This window comes from Antrostomus carolinensis, unplaced genomic scaffold, assembly GCF_000700745.2.
Source record: "Antrostomus carolinensis isolate BGI_N321 unplaced genomic scaffold, ASM70074v2 scaffold3806, whole genome shotgun sequence".
Classification (NCBI taxonomy): Eukaryota; Metazoa; Chordata; class Aves; order Caprimulgiformes; family Caprimulgidae; genus Antrostomus; species Antrostomus carolinensis.
In genome coordinates, this window is record NW_010321013.1 from 22,501 (window position 1) to 43,287 (window position 20,787).

Sequence of the window (20,787 nt, forward strand, 5' to 3'; positions counted from 1 at the left end):
CCAACAAGATTGTTTATTTTCTGCTACTAAAATTGTATTTGGCTGAAATATGTACAATATTGATAAATGTTACATTAATGTGTACAATATGTATGTTTGTGGAACTCTATGTGAGCAGAAGCAAGTGGCAGTAAGATGCTGTGGGAGGAAGGACAAGCAGATGGTGACAGAAACCACTCTTTCTGAATTTGTAGTTGCTGCTGAGTCCGGATGACATGAAGTAGTAGTATTCTTGATTCAGTTTCCAGTAGGATATGTAGCAGAGTAAAAACTGTTTAATTTGCAGTTTCTTTCTAGTATTTAACCAGCAGAATACACAAAATAGTATGTTGGGTCTTTTCTTCTTGTTGTACCATTTGTGCTTCATCCTCCCATGTGTGGTTTGCCTTTTTGTGATTAGGGAAGTGGTATTTATAATAATTAAGTTATCTCTTTTTTCCATGGAACTGTGTTTCTGAGATGTTGTTGAAATATTACCTAAATAAAACCAGAATTGAAAAACAAATCTGCATTACTTCACTTCCATTAATGTCTAAACTAAACTATGAATCAAAGAAACATCAGGAAAGATCAACCACAGATAAACTGTGAACATAGCAGTTTAAGTTTGAAGAGCTTCTAGCTAGGTTTCTTAACATGTGTTAAGTCTGAGGTCCAAGCTGTACTGAAAGATCATGCCTGAGGAAGAAGCGGTACATCGCTCCTACTGCTGCCCGAGGTAACCCTTGCAACAGAGCCATCAACACTCTGAGGTACGGTGTGGCATTGCGAGCAAGGAGCGCTCCAGTGGTCACTTCCGAGGGGGAAGTAAACAACTGCTAGGAACTGGAATAAACGCTCACAAAACATCCTTAAAGGGCAAAAGAGTTGTAAATATCTAAAGTCAGTGACTGTAAGGCTGTATTCACTTTATGAGCTATTTTTAAGTAAACCTTAGCAGCTCAAAATTTAAAGTATTATGTGAAACTGCATTTTTTAACAAAATTCCAGATTCATTACGTTTCTGCCTTACATTGTTCCGCCTTTCCTTCCCTTTCATTCCAAAATGGGAGATCCCTGTGTTAGAGATTCAGACAATGAATCCTTTTATCTAGCACTTACATTCATTATTCATTGTGCATTGTCAGTGGATTGCTACTTCAGGCCTGAATTAGAGATAATTAATCTTAGGAAAGCACTTGTAATTTCACACTTTATGAAGCACTGTTGTCTCAGCACAGCAGCACTATGGTACCAAAATACTCTAATGTTCATTGTTGCTATGCAATATCATATCTGTTAATATTTATGTGTATTAAAGTATTTTTTTTTTTTACTTGCCTGTCTGTAGGTTTATGTTAGAGCAGTCCTGCTTGTGTTTTGCTTTGGCAATTTTTTTGGTAGTTTTATTTTGTATGGAATTTAAAACAGAAATAGGTTAAATCGTCACTTAAATACTGAGGTTAGACCTTTATCCTTTCCAATACTGAAAAGGAAAGCTTGGAAAAGTTATGGACTTCAGGGCAAGAGGACTCTAATCTCTAACTAGAGTCAATCTAATCTTCAATTAGATTCCCAACTCGGCCTATTACTTCAGGTGCTGAGTTAAATTGGTAGCTGTTAATTCAGACCAGATACAGTCTACACTTGGAAGCTAAGGCCTGATATTTTCTGTCTGGTAGTTAAATGTTTTTAAATCTTCTTGCTATGCATACAGCCTTCTAGGAGCTCTAGTTGCATGTGTAAGCATGTATGTTAAGAACTTTACTCAGGAAGTTGTTTTCATGCTTTGCAGCCTTTTTGTTTAGTTTACACATCTGCATAGGGGAGAGTTCCTGCTCTGTATCTTGAAATAGCTTAGAAACTACTCTAAAAATATCAATAGCTCTTGACAGTACTTAAAACTGGTATTTCTAGAATGCTGAAAGAATAAAATGATAATCTACTCTCACATGAAGGTACTGCAGAAATGATTCAATTCAAAGTTACCAGAGATCCCTTAGTTGTGTAGCACACAGAGGTGAATATTTTGGAATAAGCATATGCTTGTCCTTCAGCTCTTCCTTTGTATGCTCTTGATTGCAGTGGGAGATGAGAAACTGAGGATTAAAAATAGACTTTTTGTTTCATTTAGTGTTCTTGCTAAGTAGAAAGAAAAATTGATAAGGGCTTTTAAAATGCTATCCTAAGTCTCTTCAGCTATATTTACCCAATTATTTTCAGGAATTTCACAGTAATTGCTAACTAAGGTATAGTGCTTACTGCAATGAGATATTTTGATTACGCTCTTCATGAAAACTGGCACATCATAAAAAGATTTAATATAACTTCTGCTTATTATTAGGTTTTCAACAGATAGTGGAAACAGTTCTTTTGTAGAAATGTTAATTGTATCATAGTCCTTGAAAACAGAAATTGGGGAAAAATAATTAAAATTTTAAATAAGAGTGTATTGCGCTGTGCAATTTATGCTGACTAGAGAAAAACACACCTTCAACCTGAATTACCCTGTGATCCTGACCTCTTAAGTGGAGTCAAGAATTAGAATTTATTGTTAGTCTAATTAACACCCTAGCATTCTAATAAAAATGCAGCAGGTTTTATTGTTAGCCATGGTGTTATTTACCTCTTAATACTTATTCCTATAATTTTGTGTATAATACTCTTCTACTACATCTGAAATCACTTTATTTCTTAAGAGTTAGCGTTCCTTTCTTGTGATTTACCCTGCTGTGTTTTTGTTAAGTCCCTGACAGTCTCCTCCTTGAATAATTGCTTCTAGTTCAGTTCGTTTATTTCCCATCATCCTGGCATTAATATACAAGTAGTTGTGAAATGGTTTATTCCCTTTCTTTCTTGGTAAGTCATTTTGTTTTCTTCTTGCCTTCCTCTTCCCCCTTTTCTTCTTACATTACTTCTTAATTATACACTTTCTTCTTAATGGCAAATGAGACGGGAAGGGCTCCTTGAGGAAGTAACGTTTTGGTCATTTCTAAGGGGAGTAGTTGGTGGCAGTGTATGGAGATGCACATCTGAGAAAGTGAGAAGAGAACCCAAAGGTGGTTAAAAAAAAAAAAAAAAAGAGTGAAAATAGAAAGACATTAGATCAAATACAGATGTGTAGAACATAGACAAGGACTCTAATGGCAGGAAAAAATTACTCCAAACAGAAACTGAAATTAGTGGAGAGTAATGTGGTTAACTGGAGGAGGCCAAAATGAGATACATTGCAAAGTAATTTGGAACAGATGGGAAGTAGGAAAAAAATGAAGAGCAGAGATGTCTAACTGTAAAAGGCTGTAAAAGTCAAGGTGACAGATGAGGGCTTCGAAAAAAGTGCTCTAGTAAACAAATTACAGAACCCAAATCACTGCTTTGCTTGCTGAAGGGAAGGAAATGGGAGAGAAAGAATTGGAGGTGACAATGAAGTTTTGATCCTGAGAGAGAGTAAAAGTGTATGCATTATTTAGAATAGAAAAGGAAGACTGGCAAGAGACTGGGGAAAAAAAGGAGTGCTCAGTACTAGAAAGAATCAGTTTGTGATAATGGTGTGGCAGGCATGGGAGAGGAAGCTGACATTTGTATTAGAACCAGCTTGAAGGAAACATGCTGAATTATTTCTGTGCGTTGGAACAGATATGCGAAGGTAGCAATTAAGTAACTGGAAAACTTGTACTTACAATGAACTTGTTTCCTATGAGGGGCCTAAAAGAATCGATATAGCAGTGAATCAGTACATCAGAGCATTAGGAATATTTCTTACTGCAATGTTGCCTCTTGCCATGAAATGCATAATGCAAGTTGCTTTATGCATGCTATGAAATAATGATAACGATAACTTGATTTGCTGTATTTTCATCACTTAATAAAAATATCTTCTCTCTTGTGCCTAGATATTTGATTTAATGGATGCCAAAGCCCGTGCTGACTGCATCAAAGAAATAGATCTTCTTAAGGTAAAATACTTGCTTAAAAAATGTGCAGCCCTCATCAAAGTATATTAAGTTTTTCATAGGTATACTTGAGGTATCCACTATTGTCTGCCTAGAGTTTTTATAAGCCTCACTTAAGGAGTTTTTTAATCTTTATTGCTTTAAAAATTGACTTTAAGAAGTCAATCCTATAGAAAAATGGGTAACTTTTCAGGCAGAAGTTTCTGCTAAAACCACAGTATTGTAAATAACTATGTCCTGTGTACATTAAAATGCTTATTTTAAAATTTGACTTTGCTGTTTCAGATAAGTTTAGCATGCTGTTGCATAGCTACATTGAAGCAAAATTCCTCTAAATTTGCAACTTCAAGCATCAAGTCCATCCTAAAATGTCATCATGTTCTTGTAAAACATTTATCTCTAAATTCTTCTGATAAACATATACTTCTTGTATCGTACTGAAATAGATTTTAGGGATTGTTTTGTTTGCCTAGATAAGAATGTTTCATATGTAATTCTTACAATATAAGATGTGCTCTACACTAAAATATGCACTATTATTCTGATTATTTTAGCAACTGAATCATCCAAATGTAATTAAATATTATGCCTCATTCATTGAAGACAATGAACTGAACATAGTGTTGGAATTAGCTGATGCTGGAGATCTCTCTAGAATGATAAAGGTAGGAATTAACTTTAAAAAAAATAAAATAAATGTATGTAGTGTTCAATTTCTTTGCCTTTTCATTCTGTGTTCTCATCCCTGGGTGAAATGCAGCGAAAACGTCAGGAACTCTGGAGAAGAGTGGAGTGTTAGACTGACTTTTTTTTATGTATGCCCAATATTGATGTAAGTATTTTTAATACCGATGCCCAGAATGTGAGCACAGATGGGGACATAACTAGGCTGAAATTATATTAGCGCTGAGGAGAATTAAAAAAATATATATAAAGAAAAGCACTGTCACTGCCATTTAGAACAATGCATTTTGATGGCGTTCCTGATTTTGTGTGCCAATATTCTATTCTCTATAATTGTAGTGAAAGCAGAGAAAGGCTGGTGTTGTAAAGCAAAATAAGTTTCTTCTGAATCCTGAACTTCAACTGCTAACCACTTTAGCAAACAAAATAAAGATTAAAATGGAAATAACTGCATCATTTTATAGGTCTAGGTAAATATTTCTCTATCATGAGACTAACAAATGTTCTGAAAATATATTTCATATTTGGTTGAAATCACATGCAATGAGCTTACTGATATGTGGTTTTGTATTACAGGTTGATTGCTTTCTTATGTAGTTTTAAAATGCTTGTTCTTTAGCTAATTGGAAAAATTTATCCAAGACCCGTTGTATTAACTTTGTATTCTGAAACTGATATTAACTTTTAACTAGCTTTTTAATCTTTGTTTGTCATAGGACAACTACTTCCCCTCTTTTCGTACCCCTTATCCACTGTGTCTTGGTTTTAGTATGTCTCTTTGGTGTACTTTCTTGTGTGCACACCAGTGTTATTTTTGTCAACAGTGTAACTCTGGGAACAAATAATGCCAATCAGCTAACGATCACTCAGCAGCAGCTGGACACAGAACAGAATTCTACTGTTTTGCTTAGGACATTATGAATAGAGAATGTTAATTTCTTCATTAATGATTTTCATACTGATTTTTTTTTTTTAGCTTTTGAAGAATATTCCTTTCTAGATTGATAATTGTAAGGCAGAACAGTCAAAATTTGGTTCTGAACGGGTTGACAGCGTTCTGTTAATATTTATATCCAAATCTAATATTTTTCTTCATCTCATGAATTATTAATTCTGTGGGCTTACATTTAATAAAACATAAAGAAAGGTTTGTCTCTTCTTTTGAATGTTCAGTTTTGACACAACAGTTATTAATATGAGTACTCTGTGACAGATTGCCTCATGGCATGTCTGGTTTTATGACCCATTGAAGTTTTTTCTTTTTCCTCTGCTTCCAGTGCCCCCCACCTTTTTTTGCCCCCTCCCCTATTTGAAATCCAGTGTGTGAATAATGGCTTCTTCAGTGCAGTTGGCCTCATTACACCTTGTCCAAGTTGGTGGGTATTTCTTACAGGCTCAATCTTGGAGGCACTTTGTGATTGTCCTCTTAACACAGGGATCATGTTTAATGTAGCAAACTTAGATTTCTGTTTGATGTCAATGACAGCCTATCAGGCTATTATTAAATATGTATGAGGTGTCACAATGCACTCTGTCTTCATGCTGTTGGTGGAGGAAATGATTTGGTAGACTACTTGGATGGTATGAGTTTAAATGTGGGGTGCATCACTTATATAGCGTCTTCTTAAAGAAGTATTTTAAAAATTGCCTGAAAAATAAATGATCTGTAATGGTGTGGAAACTTCCTAGCAGAATGGCTGCCTGTCGCACTACGAAGGTAAATAACTGTGTTGTGTTATTAAAACAAACAGTGCTTTGGTTTCAAGTGTTCTTGCTAGACTGCTGTTCTAAGTTTGTTGCAAGACATTAAGACGCCCCTAGAAAAGTGTTTGGGTACTAGGCTTTTTGTGTGATTTGTAGAAAGGATCAGATGTGTTTTTGAAATTGTAAATGACCACAGCTTGAAGGACACTGAAACCTATGTTAATGTGAGGGAAAACTACTGAACTAGTAGTTTTAGAAAAACGTATTTGTTACGATGTTACCGGCACATCAGAGAATACAGCAGCAAAGCTGCTGTGCCTCACAGTGCACTCTAATTAATTCTTTACTTCTTCCCTTAATGATCCACATCCTCGGTGCCCAGCTTTTGTACCATCCTTTTTGTTACCTGTGAATAATACTCTCTTTGTCCCCATTGAGTAGACAACTGAGGAAAATCACTTGGTGCATTCTTATGGATTGTAATAGAATTCACATAATCTACTGTATGTCCCCCCCCCCCCCCAAAAAAAAAAAAAAAGCAGCTGTGCATTAGCATTTACCTCTAATTTCATTATGTGATTTGGATCTCGTGTGTTCTCTCTGGGTGTTTATGTATGTGCATACACAGATTTAATCCACTTTATCTTAATTTTATTGTTTATTACCTCTCTCACAGGCAGATGTTACAGTACAGCCTCCATTCTCAAAAGTAGGAAGATTCAAAATTGAGATTTTCTTATCGTACAGCTTTTAATGGCCTGGTAGAATTCTTGGCTGTGGCATGTCAGTGATACTGAGAGGCAAACATGATCAGTGAGAGGGAAGTACTTGCATTTGACTTACAGTTGGTTTTGCACTAGAATATGTACCTCATTACTATGCATCCCCTGTGTAGGGATGGTGAAAGAAGGAAAAATTATTGATTTTCTCTATCTGTGAATTAGGCTGCTGGATACTATTACATCAGAGATTTGACAAGTAGATAATCAGTGACTATTGTGCTAGTTCCCAATCGTTGATGGTCTGTGGTCGCTACTATGGAACGTGGTGACAGTACATGGCTACCAAGGTTAAGGGTAGCTCATGAGAACTCCTGTTGTTGCCTTGTAATAACCACCTCCTTTTGCAATACCAAATATGTTGTAAAGCAGGTTTGAGGCTTGTTCCCTTTTCCTATTCGTCATGGTTCTCCACCACCACAGCCAGTGACAGGGAAAAAATTGTTCTTTGGGCTTTTTTGGTTTGGGGTGGTTGTTGTTGTTGTTATTATTATTATTTTAAAGCAACAGTTGATATATTGGATAAAGAAAATGACATAAATAAAGAAGAATCTACTAATTGCATTAATCAAGAAAATATATCATAATGATTCAGTAAAAAGAACTAGTTAGTAAAGCTGGTGCTGAAGATGTTGAAACGAGAATTTGAACTATCTAGCAGAATAATTAGCATATTATTTAAGATTAAATATGAAATTATTAGAAAGGCTTGTAAGAAGAGATGTTACCAAGACACTAAAATGTTGTGGTTGTTTGGGTGTTGTTTGTTTTTTGTTTGTTTTTTTTTAATATTGACAATAAACTTCTAGGTCTATTTCGTTTCCACAGATATTTTTAGTTTTTCTGGCAAATAATTTTAGCACACCAAAAAAAAAAATGCAAACATTAAACTGAATATGTCATACAGATCTTAAGGAAGTTAATCATATTTTGGGAACAAGCATGAAAGCTTTCATCTGAAAAGTTGAAAGTATGTTTGCAGCTTTCTCAACATAGATGGAAAATAATTTGAATTCTATGAAATGTCACCTAGGCACTTCACCCACTCTACAGAGTACACTTTTTGTGTGTATTTTTTTCAACTTTAAATTAAAAAAGCTCAACCGTAGTATAATTGGATAAAATAAGATAAATATTTCAGAACTTCTCATATGAGTATGAAGTTCATATTGATATTTCAGGTTTCTGTAGTTGGGAACGGGGAATTCTTTGTCCTTAAACGTACTTGTTTTTTACAGGACAGTCAAAATACAGTGGTAGTAACTTCTTTCCAAGCAACTGATGCATATCTAAATTACTCTTTGCAGGAGCTGGAGCTCTGTTTAGACTTGTTTGAAGTATCACTGATGTTTCACCAGTGGTGGATATTTTGAGCTTCACTGTGTGAAATTGCATCAGGCAATTTCTCTTCTCCACATGGTCTGGGATGCAGACTGTCCCTCCTCTCCCGATGCCAAAATATATTAGCAGTGGGTTTTTTTGGAACTTACTTGCAGTACTCTGGGCTTGACTAACTTCCTTGTGCTGCATTATGGGACACTTTGCCTTTTTGAAGGGCTTAAAGAGTGGAAGCAATTTTAGCTTCAGTCACTGGCAGCTTTGCCAGCCCAGAGTGCCCCTCCTACCTGTGTGAAGCAACCATGATTCTGTTGCAGAATCCATGTGGCTGCAGCCCGAGTGTGTTATCGTGTGAGGTGGCACCAGGGTGAGATGACAGCCTCTTCTGGGATTTACAGAGATGAGGTAATGACAGTGGATTTGGAAGGAACATAGGGGCATGGGGTTGTTAAAATCTGCTGTGTCTTAAGTGTTCAGTGGTGTCTGTGAGGCTAGACAGCACTGAATAGAGGGTCATTCACATAATTCTGAACTTGGGTGGTGATAAGGTGCGGGCCAGAAACTTCTGCATGAGTTGCTTTGGTGGACTTGGCAGTGCTTCTTGCCCCACTGATCTCACAGCATGGCAGAGAGCTGAGGGGGCATGTACTGCTGCAGAAGCTCACTGCTTTTTCTGTCTGCAGGTTAGCTGCCCTGGGTTGCTGGATGGCTAGTAGCCCATGAGTGACCATTCTCACTGCAGTGAAGCTGGTTACGTTGCTGAGAATGGAAACTCATCACTTGACTATTTTCTGGTGGATTGCTCTCCTGGCAATGTGATAGAAATAACCCCACTGTCAGAAAAAAACATTTTCATCTGATGAATATTGGTAGCACATGTTAGCTATAGTTTGACTTTGTTCAATTGCGAGAGTGTTAATTTTCTTTTGCTGTGATAATTGGAAGATTTTTGGCAGTAATGATGTTAGGGAAGCACCGGTGTAAGGAAGAGGTGCCATGTCAGAATTCAGCAGGTCATGTGTTTACCCCTTCCCAGGGCATGACCTAGCGTTTTGGGAAGCCCTCAGCTATTAACTAACTATATTGTTTGGCTATCTCTTTGTCGTACGAAACATCGATTTACAACTTTAGCAGTTGTAGGAGACAGTTAACTTTCTTGTTTGGAAGACTGGTGGGACCGTGGTGATGTCTCCAGTGTAGTTTGAACGGCAGTGTTGCAGAAGCTGTTTTCTGCTGTGCATGCACGTGAGTAGCAGCACAGTAACTGTTTGCTCTTAGGGTTGCCGAAGATCTAGCTCTGTGAGAATGTCTTCTCAGTTTGTCAAAATATAACAATTTCACACTAAAGTGTTGCATGCCAGCTGCCTGCTCGAGGGTATGTTTCCAAAAATATTGTATGGTTTAGTAGATGGCTAAGGAAAAATATATTACTCTGCTGAGATGTATGTTTGGTTGTTTTTTTTAATCTATTTATTTATTTTCATGTCTAGCAACCATTGTATCTGAAATATTGTAAGCCACTTCTGCCTGGAAACAGAGATTTAAAACTTGAAAAGGGGATTTTTCTTACAATGATGGCTGTGAAAACTTACCTAAACTTACATTCTTCTAACACAAGAGTTCCTGTGTGCTTAAGAGAAATTGCTGGAGCAGAGCAGCCAAAGTGGAGAATTTCTGTACATGCAGAGTTGCAGTGAACCTCTTGTGTCTCTTAGTGCCGACAGCATTGTGTTCTGTCTGAGTGACTGTGAATGCTTCAGCCTGTAGTATGGGTGACTGAAATGGCTTTGCCAGAAATAGCTTTTTCCAGATGCTTTCAGTAAACTGAAACTTTCCTATCTCTCGGAGGGTATTTATTCTTTCTAACAACACAGGGAAGGGAGTAATCTGAGATGAACGTGGAGAAGACAAACAAGTAGGCGGACAGAAGAGTAGGCTGGGACACACAGCTAAGTGATCCTTAAGTGGGGAGAGATGGGATCTCACTGGGAATAGGGAAGACAAGTGGACTGGGACCAGCTGGTGAGCAGTTTTTGAGGGAAGGTAGACCAGGAAGTTATGCCACGAGGCAGTAGAGACTGAAGAGTGTAAGAGAATAAGGGAATGGATTGGGAAACTATGAAATGGGAGTCCCAGTACTGGATGTGAGCACAGTGAGATTAGAGAAGAGGTAATGTGTTGCCAGAGAACAGGACAGACTGGGTAAGGATCCTAGAGACAAACTGGCTGCCACTGGGGAGTTAACTCAGACTGGCTGGTGACAGGGTGCAATTGTGTAAATGGAGAAAATGGGATGAAGTGACAAAAATAGGGAAGGGACAGGCCTGGGGTGGAGGCAGAGAAGAGACAGGTTGGATAGGAATTGCAAATACAGGGGAACACAAAGAAGAAGGTGTCCTGTCGAGTGAGTGAATGAATACCAATATTCCACATAGAGTGAGGAATGGGACTCAAGGTTCAGGAGTGTTGCTGTTCTGCTGCTGTGGGCAAGTGTAAATGAAGTTGATGGGCAGTACCCGTCCATTTCCTGCTGGAGGATGATGCTCTGTTGTACAAGTTACATGGCTGCAATACTACCTGTGGTTGTAAAAGTGCCGGCTCGGGTAAGCTGTGCATAGCAGTATAATAGAGAACCTGCATTTCTGTAGTTGTTGAATGCTCTTCCAAAGTCCATCCTTTCTTGCTGTCTCTGGTATTATTCCTAAGGGATACTCTATAAACCACTTCAACTACTATTTTTTAGTGGGAATTGTAATTGCTTATAACTTAAGGAAGCAACACTGAATCTGTAAAATCAAGCACTCAAAGGCTAGAAAATCCTACAACTGAATATCTTACACTCCAGCGAATTATAGGTTTATTCCTTCTTTGAAAAACCAGTGCTCTATTCAGTGTTAAGGGTGCAGCTACTCTGGGTAGGAATCCTGGTGCTGCAGTACACGCAGAACTGTTTGTTGTGTCTGTGCTGCCACCTTCACTGCAGTGGTTGTTTTCAAGGCAGGGAATTTGAGAAAGACAAAGGTTTCATAGTTAATACAATTGAATGCTCTTCCAAAGACCATCCTTTCTTACTGTCTCTGGTATTATTCCTAAGGGATACTCTATAAGCCACTTCAACTACTATTTTTTAGTGGGAATTGTAATTGCTTCATTCTGTATTTCTGATAATCAAGGTAGAACTCTGGGGTTGGATTTGTAGAAGTATTGAGTGTTCACAACTTTATGTTCTGAGTGGAAACTCTGCTTTGAAGATGAACTGTTTCATAAAGCTAAATACATTGAAAAGGAGATGCTTAAATTGGTATCTGAATTAATTAACACTTTTAATATTAATTCTTTGCCCCCATTCTGATCTGTAAAATGGGGATATTACTACATCATAATTTTGAAGGCCATTTGTGGAAATAAACTTCACAAAGTTTATTTTATTAATTTGATATTCCAGTGATGCATACCAGGAAGCTGTAGCCTCCCTGAAACTTACATTTAATAGTAGGTTTTGAATAGTGCACAATAAATAAGGCCTAGAGACGTTTTCAAACTGCTCATTAGCTGAGTGTCACAAATGAATGAGAAAAGGGTCTTTTGACATAAAGAAAACAGAACTGAAAACTGCATGCACACACACTCTCAAGGGGGAGGAATTATGGTGGCTTTAGTTCTGAGATTTTTTTTTTTCTGATATATATGTTTATTTCCAAATACTTGACATCATGATTGTGGAAAAAGTATTTTTAAAGTAGTCTTTTGTACATGTTTGTGTATTTCTTTTTATGATACTGATTTATCATGATCTATAAATGCAAATTTTAAAACATGGAATCTGGTTCTTTTGATTTTCAGCAGTATCTGTGTCTCTCGTGCTTCCCCCTCCTGCCATGACTACTAGATTTAATTTAAAGAATAAAAAAACTCCACTACCCCTGCATGCCAGACCTCACAACCTGTAGGCTTTTTGCTTAGCATGTGTTTATGTTTTATAATATAGAAGAGTTTGGCACCTTGCTAAATTGTAATTGAGAAATGATAAAAACTTCAAAATATTTTTTGACAATTATTTTTAACATCCTGTATCACCTTTACTCTTAGCTTTTTTGTGTATTCATTTTTCAAAAGACTTTTGAAAGATAGTGTAGTTGAAGAAACATATAATATGCTAGGAGACTATAACACAGTGCGTGCTAACTACAGATCAAAGCTAAATTATTTTTATGTGCTTTTTCTTAAAGGAGAAATCTGGGGCCTTGAACCTGTCAGGATAATTTTTGCCACTAACCTTTTTTTAAAGATACTAAAAATCTTTTTCTTAATATACCCCCCAACCGCCCCAATTGAAAAATAGTGTATCCTTATTCAACTTCGTGTGTGTGTGTGTATATGTATGTATATATATATATATATATCTATATGCATGCTAGGTGCGTAGCAGGTGAAAAAAGGGGGACTGGGTGTTCTCAGGGGAAACAGCCACTCTGTGGATGGAGTTGTGATGTACTAAAAGAAAAACCAGAAAACAGAGGCATAGAGCCCTTCCAAGGCAGGAGAGCTAGTTCTGGTGAGCTTCTGCTCCCCATAGCCGTGTGTTCCTGGGGTGTCTGACAGCTGCTCGACTGTCACCTTTGCTCTCAGCTACAGGTAACCAGAATGAGAGCAGCGTCAGCAGTTTACCATGTGCAAGTTACATATATGTGCTGGCAGAAGGAAAGCTGACTGGTCCTGCAGTTTGTAACCAGTGGGGTAATTGGGCTGGGTAATTGCCAGGCAGCCTTGTCAGTTTTTCTGTGAATTGGCCATTGTCTCTGTCTGCCACTGGAACAATCAGAATAAGCGGCAGATTTTCTGCTAAAATAATTAGACTATCAACACTGTTTTGTCTTGTGGACAGTCCCCTTCACAGACATCACACCTGAAACTGTTGTGTAAGTTGACTGGCTGTACTTGCAGGGAGAGTAATCGTGTCAGTCAGCTATGAAAAGTTAATGTTAAACTTCATTTAACTAGTACGCAAACTGTTCAAATAGCTTTAACTGGGGTAGAAATGCTGGCGGTATTTAATCTCTGCCTTTGCCCACTGGTGCTAGAGTTGTCTGGCTCCCTGAGCATTTAAAGAACAGGGAGAATTGAATGATTTTATTAAATAATAAAGTTCTGTGTGCTTTTATTGTTTGAAATACCCTGCAAATAGTATGTGGAGATTCTTTTTAGTTTCTCACACAGTTGTTTGTGCAAAAATTGCCGTGTCAGTGTTTGTGCTATATGAATAACTTGCTGAGAAGGAAGAGAGATGATTTCAAATTTGTCTGCCTTATTTACAGTAAAAAGAAAAAAAAAAAGTTAAGATGGTAGCCTCTGTATTTACTGTGTCATGTTATTGCTTTTTATTAGGAAGTAGAGTTAATGATTCAAGCACAAGTTTCACCTCTTCATGCTGTACCAGTTTTCCCAAGGGGATTTATTGGAGAGAGATGCATGTAAACAAATACTGTTGAATTTAAACATGTGGCTGTGTGTTTTAAGAAGCCCCGCTCAGTGGTAACAGCAGAGACAATGAAAATGATGCAGTACTAGACATTTTTTTTTTTTTTAGTGGCTCTGCAAGTAGATCTGATTTCATTAGGTGATCTTTATCTCTGAACACTGTGTTCTTGGTTTTTGGTGTGGGCAAAAATGTTGGATTGAACAGGGTGACTATAGGTAGACTACTTAATAAGGAAAAATGAAAGGAATCCTTGTAAAGGCAGTTGTATAAAAAATATTTTTATATATATTTAAAGTTACTTTGTTCAAGGCTTTCTAAGAAATCTGAGTTTAATCAGGAGTCTTATTAACAGTCTGATTAATATATCATTAGCATGAAGGAATATATAAAAATGAAAAGTATGACAACTGAGTTGCATTTTCCTTACAAGGCTTTCTATTTCTTGCAAGTAGATGTTTTTATTTTGATTGCATGTGAAAAGATCATGGTTGAGAAGATGTTTCTGTCTCAGTGCTGTGGTATTCATGTGGTGGGGTTTTTTTATTTTTTATTTATTTATTTATTTATTTATTTTTAGGAAAGACCATAGTTTCATTCTGCTAATTTGGCCTTCTGATGCTAGTGGTATTCCTATTAGTACGATTATTCTGTTTATTAGTTTTTGTACTGTCTCTTAGTTCTTCGTTGCTATTGATTAAATAAAGTTACTTTTTGTATACCAAGATCACTAACAGAGGAGGATTGATTTTAAAAAGAAAAAAAAAAAAAAAAGCTTTTTTTTGTGGATTCTGGAGGGGAAAAAAAAATATATGGCTTCTTCAGTAACTGGAAATGTAAACAACTGTAAAGAAAAGTTGGAAAAAGAAACAGGTAAATGTTTTTTTAAATTTATTATTATTAGTCACTTTATTGGCCAACTACTTGTTACTTTCTGTGTGTTGAGTTGGTAGATGCCAAATAGTTTAAGTTTTTTTTGCATTTGTTCTATTTTCCCAACTAAGAGACAGCTGCTACTCTTGAAATGGAGGCAAATTGAGCCACCTCATGATCAAATTGGATGAATGAATCAAGTTGTGGTGGAAAGTTCTATTTTTGTTCTGCATAGAAAGCAAGGAGAAATGGCAGAAAACGTAGGACAGTCTAAGAAGATGGGCAGCTGAATTCCTGAACAAACAGCACCAGACAAAACTCCAGGGACACTGCTTTCCTGCTAGAATTATGTAGCCTTTTAAATAGAAAGTAAAACTTATGTAGAAACTTCATTTCTATATACGAGTCTCTGGTTTTTACTCCAAAATGCAGAGATGTTGAGGTTCATCTTTACTGTTCTAATTTTCTGAGCCTGCACGCTGTTGCCAGTTATAGTTTTTCTGTTGTATTCACAGAGTGAAATCTCTAGCTCACGCTTCCATAATTTCCTATTACAGCTGCCTGACCTCCTCTTTCCTGTCTCTGTTCTTTCTTTTTGCCCATATTGAAAAAAAACCTCCCAAAGAAACATAGGCAGAAATGGCCAAGAACATGCTACTTGGAAGTTCCTTGTAATAATCCTTTCTGCATCATTTTTCTATTTATTCCTATTTTTTTTTTCTCCAATTCAATGAGGTCTAAACCAGGCTAAATCACACCTTAAAGTTCCCTGAGATACTAACAACAGAAATGAATGATAATTTTTTTCGAAGCATGGTTACTGAGATGTAGGCAGTTGTGTCTGAAACCTCCAGTTGTATTGAAATAATCTATTCTCACTGTTCTTCACTAACCTGCAGGAAATCCTTAATTTTCTTATAAAAGCCAAACATAGGTCTGCATATTTCCTTTAGGGATATTCTCTGAACTGTGCTTGTTAAGCCTAGGTAAGACCATTTGCTAATTGCTGTCATTTTCACTTTCATAATTTGACCTTTAAAGCGTCATCTTTAGAAATTCAGTATAATATAATTCTATGCTTTTATATTTTTTTCTCTATCTATCTTTTACTTACCTTTTTTTTTTTAATGCCTCTTAGCAGCTGAATGGCATATGCTGTTTAGGTGTAGGGCAGCTGTATTTAACTTTACTAGGATGGAAACATTTGGAGAATATTTATTTTTTTCTTTTAGTAATTCATCAGAAAAAACCAAGAGAGTTCAGTTTTCCCATAGCAAAACTGCTCTGTCATTTAGTAAAAAGGGACAACAAGACAAACTTGGTGATAGAACCTGCCTACCTTAAAGCTCTTCAAGGCATTTGAATAGCAAATTTACGACCACAAAAATTTCCAGTTGCATTAAATGACTGAATTGCAGTTTTATCTGTACTGACATTGTGAAAACTCTTCAAAGTAGTTTTTTGTGATTCCATTATCAAAGACAGAGATGGAAATTTCATGGGATATGGCTTTTGAAACAAATAATTTTTTCCAGGAGACAGTCTGCTACCTGGTATTCTCCGTTTACCTGATAAAACACTAACTTGCAACACTGCTCAAAGTTTTAATTCATATGTACAAGCAGTTTCCTTTTTGCCCAGTTTCAACTATGTTGAGACTTATCTTTCACTTCAAACAGGATTATTTTTTTTTAATGTCACACCCTACAAAGTCAGTGGTCTGAGGGACAACAGGACTGTCCTACGAGCCTCGGACAGGTGGAAGAAGCAGAATAGTAAACTGTTGAAGATGAGTGTACGTTAGAAAGCCGAATGTCAGGCTATATTCCTTTGAGGTCAAATCTGGGCAGGTAATAGCAACTCGTATACAAAGGAAGATAAGTGTGTTAAGTTGATTATGTGGACCTTAGGATGCTTGAGATATTACAGCACTAGGCAGTGAATCAGTTGCGGTATTAACTGTTTGTGGTGCTACTACAGTCTGCTACAATTGGGGGTTAAAAATTTATTGTTTTGGCATCGTGTCTTCTGCATTTTGGCTTCTCTATAGGAAGGAGGCCAACCTCACAAGCCTTAGAACCGCATTTTGCATTGTGGACTATTTTAAAATGCAGGAGAGAGAGAGAGAAAAGCAGCTTGCTTTCAGAACAGTTAATGTGTGCTATATGAATTTAACTATGCTGTTTGGCATAAAATAGGTTTGACTATGTTTTCCATCGACTTATATTTCTTGTTAGAAGGTAAGGTTCTGAACAGGAATGGGATTCTTTTTCCTTACTGACTTTTCTCAGAATTAACACTGCCTGCTGGACTGTTTCCTAGAAACATACAACTTGTTTCAACAGCTAGTTTTGCAAAATCAGTCCTTTTGGGTAGTGAAGGCTTTTCATCACTGTTTTGTCTATTGGTGGACAACAGCCCAAAAAAACATTGAGAATATGTATTTTGATGGAAGAAGGTAGTATAATTAATTACTACAGAAAATGGTGTTCAGTGAGTTTATTTTAAAGATATTGGATTATTTTTAAAGCTGTACAAGCAAAAATGGTGCCTACTTCTTTGTTTAAATATTGTTAGCAAATCCAGCAGCTCTCTTTTGCATCCTCTTTAGACAGATAAATTCTGCAGGATTAATAATATTATTGATGCTTTCAGAAAGAGAAGTTATTATCACGCAAAATTATTAATGCCTTCAGTAGAATGAGACTCTGTCTTAAATTGTTATATTGCATGCTTGCACTGTAAGAACTGAAGCTGATTTTCTAGTCTACAATAAGCTACAGTGTTTTAGGTGGCAAATGAATAAAATGTTAATACTTGTACATAAATACTTTGAAAGTACACTGATGTAGTTTAAGTACATCAGAATAGAAATCTGTAATGGAAAATCTTCCCATTTCAGACATTTTGTGAATGGTGTTTCGTCACTGCTTGTGCTTAGATTTGAGTTAAAAAATAATAATTCGGAATGTTTAAATAAAGTACCTAGTTATAATTATGATAATTTCAGAATGCATTTTAAATCAAGGGACTGTGCTTTCATGTGCACGTACTTACATGTATTGTGTATTTGTTTTTAAATGAAAAGAAACCTGGTCTCCATCTTCCTGTTGACATCAAACAATCCTCTGATATGCAAATCCAGCTATGGGGAGAACAGATACACAGGGTTTGTTTGGATTCAGTCCAAGACTGAGAGAAAATTATATTTAAAGAAGTAATTTATATGCTTTGCCTCATTTAAATGAAAATGCATTTTGAAATAATCTCTATAACTGAAAACATTTTGGTGAAATGTTATGATCCTTTGTATGGCTGATGCATTTCACTATAGCTAGTTTAAAAACATCTTTCTTATACTCCACGTCTCTGAAATGTGTAGATGCAGCTGTCAGCTTCTCGGTGGCACATTTTAACATTGTATATGGAAATATTTTTATGTTGCCAGAGTAATAAATGTTTGTTATATGAACTTTCTTAGGGTGTGCCTATGTGAAGTGTGTGTGTACACACACTATTAAAATACATCTAAGTACTTTGCTTTCCATCTAAAATTTTGCTGGTATTAATGTTATTCATGTATTTTCTTTGTGTTTAACTTTAAAATACTTCAAAATATGAATTCTTTATAAAGAGAGACTAAACGAGCAACGATTTTTCAGTCTTCTTACCTTTGTCTGCAAAATTTATAATGATCAAACTTGCGTGTTTTAACATTGTCTGAATTCCAGGCTTTTAGTGTGTATTTTTGGAGGTCTGTGTTATTCTAGTCCCTGAATATAATATTTGAGGGAGATGCATGCAGCAGAGTATAATTGTTTCATATAAGCTTTAACAGGCCATTGAACTGTTACCAGCGATTGGTAATGGTGGTTTATAAAGGATGGAATATTTGAACAGGAGGTAGATCACTATGAAATTTTCAGAAACCGCAGTTCTTTTAGTCCCCTTTTATGTACAGCAGAAGTTTCTAAGACTAACCTGATCTACTTTTCCTACGTGATCTTTGTGATTGTGTGTCACTACTATTTTTTTTTTTTTTTTCTTCTGTTTAGAAAATGAGGCTATGGAAATCAATGTCAGTGTAAGGAAGTGTTTTGTTTAGGAAGTTCTATGGCACATACCTTTGTATCTGACCTTTATTTGTTCTGTGGCTACTTACTGTATGCTAGACTATTCTGACCACATTAATCCTGCACTGAGGATTGCTAAATACCATGTAAATCCTTTTTGGGATAGCAGTTTTATTTCATTAATGTCATTTGTGGCTCTGTGTTGACTGACTTAAATGCATATATTAATGATACATGTCTTAATATTTAAGGGAAAAGCTTTATATGTAAAGAAATTTTGTTAAACCTTTCTCATTAGGTTGTGAGCCTCTTGTATTTGGTTCTTAAATAAAGGATTTTCTATCTTTTTTCTGTAATTTTAGGTAAGTTTTAAATTTTAATATTCAGTATCCACCCTCTTTTCTTTAAGCATTTTAAGAAACAGAAGAGGTTGATTCCTGAAAGAACAGTTTGGAAGTACTTTGTTCAGCTTTGCAGTGCCTTGGAACATATGCATTCTCGTCGTGTTATGCATAGAGGTAATATAGGATCAAAAATGATTTGTTTTTACTAAACCTTTTACTATGTGAGAATTCATACAATCATAGAATCGGGATTCAGTGCTGGTTCAATGCAATAACATCATAATGGAATCAGTTCTGACAGCTTGACACAGTGTATGTTTCTATAATGTTTTATAAGTAACAGAAAAAGTGTAACACAAGTTTGTGGTTGTACTATTGTTTTGGAGAGCATTTATTTGCAGCATTGTCTTGTGATACCAGGTTTTCAAAATAAGTGGTGGCTCCGTAAGTGAAGGAGACCCTGCCACTGCTACCTCTTTGCTTGTGCAATTCATTTTTCTGGTTCTTGTTTTCTGGCCTGTTCTTATTCTTCTATATTGTCTCTCCCAAGCATTGTTACCTGCACTCTTGCACAGCTATCCATCCAGTCTTTTCACCTCTTGCACCTTTTTTCTTACAAAAATATTTGCCTCCTGACATGCCTTCTGGTGATGTATAGGCCTTCTCCCGCTCCCTAATCTACTGGCTTTTGTGCAGCCATGAGCAGTTTCTCCCCTTCTCTGCTCCTCTTTCCACTATTTCCAATCTCTGTGTCAAGTTCTGTGTCCCAACAGCCCTTGTAGTTGCCAGCTATTCTTGTCAGGTATTAAATTTCTTTTACCCATTTTAAACCTCTGTATTGCTGTCTCCTCCATGTGTTGTCTTCATTTTACCTTGTAACTCTGAGTCAAAGAAAACAGATTGTAGCATAGCTGCTTCTCCTCAGGTGTACAATTCTTCTTTGCCTTGGAAATCCCTCTGGCTATGAGTTGCAAGTTGTGTATGGGCTGTCTCCCTGGGTTCAGGTGAAGTGACATGCCTTAGGTTGGTGGCTTCCTTCTGCTGGGATGCAAATAACTGCCTGAAAGCAGAAGCTCCTGTATCTCTGCTGAGTTTTGTCATTTGCAGCTAGAGGTGTGGCACACTTCAGCAGATCAACTTAGATGCCCCTGCAAATGGCTTTTCCTTGTGATTTTCTTATGATTCTCCGTGCCCCTCCCCCTTTTTTTTGCCTTTATGCATTTGTACAGGTATCTGCAAGTGTAAATTATACAGAGAGAAGGACACAACGTTACAGATTCTTACCATAGGGTATAGGTATTTTCCTTGAATGCTTTTATGACTAAGCTAATTTATTTCAGTATATTTAGCTCAAAACCAAAATGAATTTAAATTCCTTCAACTGAAATACTACCTTCAAAGGTTCTGGCAAACCTATGGCAAATCTAACAATTCTATGGTTATGCACCAAAACCAATGGTACTTAAAACTATTTTTAAGTTGAGCTGATATCTGTGTTGGATCCTTACACAAAGGATGATCGAAACTCCTGAAAACTAGGTCAGATAGCAGCATAACATAATTGCTTGTGCCTGCCCCTCTAAA

The 20,787-nt window shown here is 36.5% G+C and overlaps 1 protein-coding gene across 1 annotated transcript in view; it reads left to right on the forward strand.

Moving 5' to 3' along the window:
• NEK7 (NIMA related kinase 7) overlaps positions 1–20,787 on the forward strand; it is a 50,948-nt gene that overhangs the window by 9,353 nt on the left and 20,808 nt on the right. Inside the window, exons 3-5 of the mRNA XM_010169758.1 lie at positions 3,873–3,935; positions 4,487–4,597; positions 19,269–19,377. Coding sequence (XP_010168060.1) covers positions 3,873–3,935; positions 4,487–4,597; positions 19,269–19,377 — 283 coding nt within the window. The remainder of the gene's footprint in view (positions 1–3,872; positions 3,936–4,486; positions 4,598–19,268; positions 19,378–20,787) is intronic.